At 45.6% G+C, this 9,214-nt stretch overlaps 1 protein-coding gene across 1 annotated transcript; it reads left to right on the top strand.

Moving 5' to 3' along the window:
- The first annotated feature begins 219 nt into the window (after window positions 1–219).
- On the top strand, window positions 220–8,900 carry LOC137606393 (histamine N-methyltransferase-like). The gene is made up of 9 exons (XM_068331641.1): window positions 220–241; window positions 1,783–1,929; window positions 3,379–3,431; window positions 3,546–3,653; window positions 4,350–4,480; window positions 4,600–4,693; window positions 7,436–7,720; window positions 8,137–8,215; window positions 8,432–8,900. The coding sequence occupies exons 2-9, from the start codon at window positions 1,793–1,795 to the stop codon at window positions 8,898–8,900; spliced, it is 1,356 nt and encodes a 451-aa protein (XP_068187742.1). The 5' UTR covers window positions 220–241; window positions 1,783–1,792.
- Window positions 8,901–9,214: the final 314 nt, after the last annotated feature.

The raw sequence follows: 9,214 nt of genomic DNA, 5'->3' as shown, positions 1-9,214 counted from the left end.
TCCTGATCCAACACAACATGTAACACCTTGACATGTGATCCCAACAGCTCCGACCAGAAAGAGATAATTATTCAGCACACTGAACCAACAATGTTTGTTTCTCAAAGGGGGGGCTTCCAAAAAGCGTTCTCATTGGAGGAGTTTCTTGTCTGCCCCCTTTTCATTCCTTAAAAAAAAGCTGTGGGAGGACTTCATGTCATTCTGCTCATCTATGTGGAAACACTAGCAACTGCACCAGCATGTAAGTGAATAAAGTCTCTGTCTGTCTGCAGGTATATCATTTGTACTACAGTCTCTTATTGAATGTACAATGTTACAATATTTGGTCCATTTCATGAAATACTTTTGTTTCAAGAATTCTCTAAAACAGGCAGGATTAACATCATGTGGTGAATGTTGGCTGACACCTTCAATCTAATGAAGACACACATTTTTATTTACCTGTAACAATATCTGACTACAGTAGTACATCTACTAATGAAATTAATTGGTTCCGGAAGAAATGACGTAAGTACAAAATTACGTAAGTATAGAACAGGCTATAAGTACCAACTTTAGGGAGGCTGGGAAGAGATGTCCCCAAAGTCAACCAGCCGTTTGAGATACATGTACAGTGGTACCTCTACTTACGAAATTAATTGATACGTAATAGGTAATAGCCAATAGCAGAGCAGCTATGAGAATGAGGTGTTCAGGAACCTCTGGGAGATTCGAGTATCAGCCGATACTGTGTTTTTACATTACGTCGAAAGTCGACGTAAGTCGAAATTTCTTTCGTAAATAGAGGTATTGTTTTCCTGCTGAGAAATTTCGTGAGTAGAGACATTCGTAAGTAGAGGTACCACTGTATTATTCTTTTGGAATTTGATATTCTCCATGATGTATCTCCTCAATCATGTTTGGGGGTTTTTTGAGTGGGTTGTAGAGAACAAAAAATCCGCAATAAGGAATGAAGCACTCTCTTAACAGAAACTGTAGGGATTTCCATGTGCACTCCATTCAGAACTCACCACTGTGACCTGTACAACCTGGTAGACTGGACATCCCTCCACACCAGACGGCTCCACCACTGCTTTCACCTCATTTACAAATCCATACCTGGAAAAACACCTCCCTACCTCTCCTCCCTTGTACACCTCTCCCATCCTGCCCCCAATCTTAGGTCCAGTCAGCTCATCAAACTCTCCATCCCTAAAGCCCCTACTGTCTTTGGTCGCAGTTCTTTTCCATTTGCTACAGCTAATGATTGGAACACCCTCAAACTCATTGTCCCCATATCACTCACTGCTTTTAAACAAAACCTGCATGAAATTGTAGTTGACAGCTGCACTTGTTGAGTGTCTCTCTCTCTCTCTCGCTCTCTCTCTCTCGTTCTCTTTATATTTTCTGTATAATGTATAACTTTGTGTTAATATCAGCCTTCCTCCCCACCCCCACACCTCTAAGGGCCTCTGCTCTTTGTTCAGGCTGCATTTTGTAAATAAGAACCTGTTCTTAATTGCTTGCCTGGTTAAATAAAGGTTAAATAAATAAAAAAGAGGATTTTAAAAAAAATTTTTAATGTTATGTTTGCTTGTTCTCATTGTGGAGTTAGTTACTTTTTCTTGAATAATACATTAACTTTCTTGGAAAATGGGTTTGTCAAATGACAAACAAATGTCGATTTCTAATTTACAATTTCCTAGCAGATACTGCACCCCGGAGCTTTGAATGATGTGATTTGGGAAAAACGTTCAGTAAAATAAATACAATCAACCATATATTTTCATGTTTTCTTGACAGATCATTAGCCATGGAATCTCCTCTGAAGAGTCTGTTCAGTGATGGGGACAGGTACCAGAAAGGCTACCAGCTTTTAATGGAGCGCTCCAACAGGCTTCAGCGTATGCAGCACTTCTTCAACAACCTACTGCCAGATATAATGTCCAGGTAACGTTTTCTCACTGCCCTCTAGATAGTCATGAGTGATTTATATCATTAATGTTTACAGCATTTATTTCTCCATATAATCCAGGAGTGGTTCTAGGGTGAGACTTTTTGGGGACTCAGACCCCAGAGACAGGAGAAATGTTTGTGTACATAGAACAAGTGTGTTGCAGCCATGACTCTGACTCTCTTTCATGGATGGGACGCCTCTTTAAGGCTGTGTGGACGTCTGCCACTACACTAAGTTGCAGACTGAGGTTCCTTTTTTTAAAATGGGGGACCAGAGGGTGTGAGCCAACTGCAGTGACATCACACTCCTCAGCCTCCCTGGGAAAGTTTACCACAAGATGCTGGGAAGGCCTAGGGTCCGGCCGATTGTCGAACCTCAGATTGAGGTGGAATAACGTGGATTCCACCCTGGTCGTGTAACAAGAGACCAGCTCTTTACTCTTGGAGGGATCTTGGAGAGGGCTTGGATTGCATCGTTTCTTTTTGCAGATGATGTGTTCCTATTTGGGTCATCGGTCTCTGACCTGCAGCACTCACAGCTGAGTGTGAAGTGGTGGGGATGAGGATCAGCACTTCCAAATCTGAGACCATGGTTCTTAGTGGGAAGCTTGTAGATTGCCTTCTCCGAGTGGAGAACGAGGTCCTTCCCAAAGTGAAGCAGTGCATCAGTGTGTAATCTTGGTGTCTTGATCACGGGTGCAGGACCAATGGAACGTGAGATTGGACGAAGAATTAGAGCAGCAGGAGCGGTATTGCAGTTGCTTTACCGCATTACTGCAACAAAGAGGGAGCTAAGCCAAGAGGTAAAACTCTCCATCTACCGTTCAATCCATGTTCCTACCCTTGCCTATAGTCATGAGCGATGGGTCATGACCCAAAGAACGAAATCGCGGATACAAGCAGCGGAAATGGGATTTCTCAGGCGGGTAGCTGGTGACTCCCTTTGAGATAAACACTGCTATTCGCGAGGGGCTTGGAGTAGAGCTGCTGCTCCTTCACGTCGAAAAGAGTCAGCTGAGGTGGTTTGAGCAACTGGTTTGGATTCTACCAGGGTGCCTCTCTTGGGAGGTATTCCAGCTGGGAGGAGACCCCGGAACAAACCAAGGACCAGTTGGAGGGATTATACCTTGACACTGGCTTGGGAACGCCTTGGGATCCTTGGGAGTTGCCCCATCATCACAAAAAACATGCGTTGGAGGAAGGTTAGGTCATGTTGGCCCGCAGTGGCAAGTACACATGGGGGGCCACGGCTCAGGACCAACTCTCCATGTAACCTTGAAATTTCGTTGTACAATTGTTTGATGACAATGAGAGCTTCATCTTTTCTTTTAGTTGTAACATTACTAAAGAATAGTCAGCATTACATTATTATTTTTTAAGATAAACTTGAATTTCCAAATATTATTTTGCTGAACATTCAAAATATTTCTGTTCGTTCCTCAGCACCATCAATGGAAAGTCCCAAATAAATGTCATTGGAATTGGAAGTGGATCTGGTAAGAAAATACATAATTGATATTAAACATTCAGTACTGATGTTTCAGTTAAACAGTGAAGAACTGTTTTGTAAAAGCCACAACTGCCTGCTGAAGCTTTTGCTCTGCCTGTAGGTGAGGTTGACCTTGAGATGTTGTCAGCGCTCCACCTGAAGAACCCCAACATGATGGTGGACTATGAGGTGGTGGAGCCTGTGGCCCAGCAGATAAGTAAACATAAAGGTACTGCCTTAGCATTTGTTTCATTTAGCCTTTATTCTATCCAAGATTTGGCAAGGAAGGTAAATAAAAAATGTCTTGTCCTGGTCAACACCACATCACGCAACAGAATATTTGGTGTGTTGTGCTATGTGTATATTTCTTGCGTTGTATATGTACTATGGATATGGATGGATGGATGTATATGTACTCTATTGTGCTGTAAATTAGCAGCACATCCTTTAAGTCGTCTAATTTGTGAGGTTTAAAATGACAACCTTTTATTTGAATCATTAACTTCTGCATCATAATGAGCTACAGTAGTTTGTCTGTTGGTTTGGACCACAACAGCTTCCTATGTCTCACTTTCTCCACACAGTCATAAATCTTGGTTTGCACTCATGGTTTCTGCCTGAAACACTTTAACAGAGTCTGCTGAAACCAATTCACAATAAAAAATTGTGGTGAAATTTCTGAGGCAGAACAAGGATTAGTTCCTGTAGCATAACAATACGTGACAGTAACAAATTCCTCATTGGTATCATTTAAATGTTCTTCCACTTTGAAGCAGAACGTCTGTGTAACATAATAAATCAATGTTGTTTTATCTGTCGCAACTTTGCACTTATAGTCATAGAATAGCAATCAGATATTGATAAATTATACAGTACATTGCTTTAATATACATTCCATCACTCTATTCTGTGTCTGTTGATGCAGAGTTGGTGTCTCAGACTCCAGGATTAGATTACATCAAATGGAACTGGAACATCATGACAGTCCAAGAGTTTGAGAAGGACTGGAAAGAGAAAGAGAGGACCAAGAAGTTTGACTTCATTCACATGTTCGATGTTGGTGTTGCTATTGCAGTCAAAAACTATTTCATCGTGTCCATTTTGTCACATAATTTAAACAGATTTAATATCAAGCATTGGGTTTTTTAGCTCATTGTCAGTGGTGAACCCAACAGATGCTGTATTATGTGAAGGACCGTGGATCAACTATCAGCTTTGTCCAGAGTCTCCTAAACAAGAATGGGAAACTTCTCATCAGTCTGTCGCCTTGTAAGTGGTAGCAACTGGTTTTACATAATGAAAACCATCTTCTTTGATGGTTTTATGCTGTAATCAGTAAATGTATATCAAAGGGCTGCTTGACTTGGATGACCTTAAGAAGTCCTGTGGATTGATTGATTGATCTTTTTAATACTGCTTCAGTTCTTGCACAATTTTGTTTGATGATTCTGTTGCATCATACTGGAATATTCATTTTGAAACCCGTTTAAATATAAATGTACATATAGTTCATATTTGCATGGTAATTTTAGGTTGCAGACAGACAGATCCCAAACAGGGAAATATCAATCCATTCATCTTCCACCACTTATCCGAAATCGGGTCGCTGGGGCAGCAGCTTCAACAGGGAGCCCCAAACTTCCCTTTCCCCGACCACATCCACCAGCTCTGACTGGGGGATCCCAAGGCATTTCCAGGCCAGTGTTGAGATGTAATCCCTCCACCTGGTCCTGGGTCTGCCCCGAGGTCTCCTCCCAGCTGGACGTGCCAGAAACACCTCCATAGGGAGGCATCTGCACCAGATGCCCAAAACACCTCAACTGACTCCTTTCCACGCGAAGGAGCAGCGGCTCTACTCTGAGCCCCTCGCGATTAGCAGTGTTTCTCTCTCTATCTCTAAGGGACACACCAGCTATCCGCCTGAGAAAGCCCATTTCCGCTGCTTGTATCCGCAATCTCATTCTTTCGGTCATGATCCATCGCTCATGACCATAGGTGAGGGTAGGAACGAAGTGTGAACGGTAGATGGAGAGCTTTGTTCCTCTTCAATCTAAGGTTCGACAATCGGCCGGACCCTCCTTTTAAGCACCTTGGGCCCCATCCACACGATGACGGATTTTTTGAAAGCGCAACTTTTCTGTTGCGTTTAGGCCTTCCGTCCACAACGCAGATATCCGGAACAAAAACCCAACTTTTTAAAAACGGTGGCCGAGGTGGATTTTTTTTAAAAGGATGGGTCTGCATTGCTGTGTGGACGGTGTATCCGCAACTTTTAAAAACGCTGACGTCTTGTCTGCGACGAAAACTGCTGTGACGTCATATTTAGTCTTCAGTATTTTTGGGCGAATCTCATCAACACCCGGGGCTTTTCCACCGTGAAGTTGTTTAACTACCTCGGTGACTTCACTCAGAGAGATTTACTCGGATCCCCCATCATCCTCCAGCTCTGCCTCTGCAACAGAGGACGGGTCAGTTGGAGTACTTGGATTCAGGAGTTCCTCAAAGTGTTCCTTGCACCAACCGACAACCTCCTCAATCAAGGTCAATAGTGTCCCATCCTTGTTGTCTACAGCTTGGATGGTCCCCTCCTCAGGTGTCAGACAGTCCTCCAGAACAACTTTGGTGCCGTCCAATAGTTCTTCTCCATGGCCTCTCCGAACTCCTCCCACACCCTCTGTTTTGCCTCCATTACAGCCGAGGCTGTAGTCCTTTTGATCTGTCGGTACCCTGCAACTGCTTCAATCCCCAGAGACAACATGCCCTTGAAGGCCTCCTTCTTCAGTTGGCTTCCCTGACCACCGTGGTGGACCCCGGTGGAAGCTTTTAACATCAACCATTCAGGTTTGATGCCCCCAGCCTCCACAGGGATGCACGAGAAGCTCCTTCGGAGGTGTGAACTGAAGGCCGCGGACAGTCCTCCTCCAGATGTTCCCAGTTAACCCGCACTACTCGTTTGGGCTTACCAGGTCTATCCAAAGGTTTCCTCCGCCAACGGACCCAACACACCACCAGGTGGTGATCAGTTGACAGCTCTGCCCCTCTCTTCTCCCGAGTGTCCAAAACACATGGTCAAAGGTCAGATGATACGATCACAAGATCAATCATTGACCTCCGACCCAAGGTGCTCTGGTACCAGGTACACTTATGAGCATCCTTGTGTTTGAACATGGTGTTAGTTATGAACAATACCTGACTAGCACAAAAGTCCAACAACATAACACTGCTTGGGTTTAGATCAGGGAGGCCATTCCTCCCAATCACACTCCTCCAAGTGTCTCCATCATTGCAGACGTGTGCATTGAAGTCCCCCAGGAGAACAGTGGAGTCCCCTACAGAGATCCCATCAAGGACCCCATTTAGGGACTCCAAGAAGGCCTGATACTCTGAGCTGATATTTGGTGCGTACGCACAAATAACAATGAGAGTTTTCCCTCCCACAGCCTTAAGGCGCAGGGAAGCGACCCTCTCATCCACCGGAGTAAACTCCAACACAGCAGCGCTCAGCCGGGGGCTTGCGAGTATCCCCAACCCCGCCGTGCGCCTCATGCAACTCCGGAGTAAAACAAGGTCCAACCCCTATCAACGAGTTTGGATTCAGAGCCGAGGCTATGCGTGGAGGTTAAGCCCCACCAGATCCAACTGGTAACGCTCCACCTCCCCAGTGAGGTGACCTGGTCTGTCGCGACCCCCTGTCTTCACTGCCACCCATTTGGCAGCGCACCCAACCCCATCGATCTGCCCTGCAGGTGGTGGGTCCACAGGGGTGGGAAGAGTCCACGTTGCCTTTTCGGGCTGAGCCCGGCCGGGCCCCGTGGCAGACCCAGCCACCAGGTGCTCGCTGACGGGCCTTCCGTCCAGGCCGGGCTCCGGACGTGGGCCCCGGGCTTCCTCCGGGCAGGGTCACTTGTTTCCCTTCTCGTTCTTTCATGTGATCTTTGCAGTGCATAAATGCAACTTTTCAGGGCCTCAGACCATGAATTCCCAGTGTTGTTTTCATGTTCTCTATTCCAGGTGATAGTGGTTGGGCAAAACTGGACAAGACCTATGGTGACATGTTTGGTCCACCAGAATTCAGCTACGTGGTCATTGAAGTAATCAAACAGTATCTGGACTCCAAGGGAGTGAGCTACCAGAGCTACTTGCTGCCATCTGAAATAGACATCACAGAGTGCTTCACTGAGGGGAATGAGGAAGGAGAACTGATGCTTGATTTTCTTACTCTGGTGCAGAACTTCAGGAAGTCAGCCCCACCTGAGCTGAAAGCTGGGGTCCTGGAGTTACTTCAACACCCAGACTGTAGTGCGGAGTCCAGTGGAAAAATCATGTTAAAAAATGATTGTGAAATAATAGTTGTCGATCAACTTAGAGAAATATAACATACTCATGCATCCAGATATATGTTTCTCATTGAAAGGAAGTCCAGTGGATCGATTTAAATGCCTCTGGGTGAATGAGAATCTACAGAGAGATATATGCATCACACCATCTTACTGTAACTGAATTAGGTTATCATTGTGTCACCAATGACAAGCCGTCTAACATGTAACAACTACACCATAGTATCCAGAATTAAATTGCTGATATCTTAAATGTAATTTTCTCTGGTTGCATTAATTTAATAATCTTGACTAATCTAAATAAATGGTATGTAGCCTGATTGGAAGTTTTGGCCACTGCCTTATGTCTAAATCATGGTTTATCACACCTCGGAGTGGAGAATCATGCCCTCATCCTCATCTCTAGGGACTTTAATCACACCTCTCCCCCCTCCACTCTGCCCACCTTCACCCAGTATGTTACATGTTTCACCAGAGACAGTAAAATACTGGACCTGTGCTATCCCAACACCAGGGAGGCATACATATCATCACCCCTGCCCCCCCCTGGGAAGATCAGACCACAACCTGGTTCATCTCCTGCCAGTCTACAAGCCTCTTGTGGAAAGGCAAACAGCTGTGTCTCGCATTGTAGGAGACTGTGAGGATCATGTTTTTCTGATTTCTCCAGTGCTTTCAACACAATACAACTGGCACTGCTAAGGGACAAACTGGAGATCACCGGGTTGGACCACCACCTCACGGATTGGATATTGGACTACTTGACCAATCGCCTACAATTAGTGAGGACCCGGGACTGTGAGTCAAACACGGTTATCTGCAGCACGGAGGCACCGCAGGGAACGGTTCTGGCTCCATTCCTATTCACCCTCTACACTGCAGACTTCTCCTACAACTCCCCCACTTGTCACCTGCAGAAGTTCTCTGATGACTCTGCAATTGTCGGCCTCATCACTAATGGGGACGACAGAGAGTACAGAGAACTGACCCAGGACTTTGTGGACTGGTGCCAGCGGAACTACCTCCAGATCAACGCGGGTAAAACCAAGGCGCTGGTGGTGGATTTCCATAGGAGAGGACTCTGCCTAGTTACACCGGTAAAGATCCAGGGTACGCACATCGAGGTGGTGTCCTCGTAAAGGTACCTGGGTGTTCACCTGAACAATAAACTGGACTGGAGTACCAATACTCACAAAAAGGGTCAGAGCAGACTATCTGACCAGGAGGCTGAGGTCTTTTGGAGTGCGGGGGCCACTCCTAAGGACTTTCTATGATACAGTAGTAGCCTCAGCTATTTTTCATGGGGTGGTCTGCTGGGGCAGCAGCATCACTGCGGCTGACAGGAAGAGACTTGACAGGCTGATTAGGAGGGTGGGTTCTGTCCTAGGATGCTCCCTGGACTCAGTGGAGGTGGTGGTGGACAAGGAGGATAACAGCCAAGCTGTCATCAACG

This window comes from Antennarius striatus, chromosome 13 (genome assembly GCF_040054535.1).
Source record: "Antennarius striatus isolate MH-2024 chromosome 13, ASM4005453v1, whole genome shotgun sequence".
In the NCBI taxonomy this organism is placed as follows: Eukaryota; Metazoa; Chordata; class Actinopteri; order Lophiiformes; family Antennariidae; genus Antennarius; species Antennarius striatus.
Note: the sequence above shows the minus strand (reverse complement) of the source record. Positions and strands in the feature narration are given on the sequence as shown.

Excerpts from the sequence above, each read along its gene's own strand:
- LOC137606393 (XM_068331641.1), top strand. The coding sequence starts at position 1,793 with ATGGAATCTCCTCTGAAGAGTCTGTTCAGTGATGGGGACAGGTACCAG. Across the intron at positions 1,930-3,378 it reads CTGCCAGATATAATGTCCAG|CACCATCAATGGAAAGTCCC; the intron begins GTAACGTTTTCT and ends TTCGTTCCTCAG. Across the intron at positions 4,481-4,599 it reads ACTTCATTCACATGTTCGAT|ATGCTGTATTATGTGAAGGA; the intron begins GTTGGTGTTGCT and ends TGAACCCAACAG.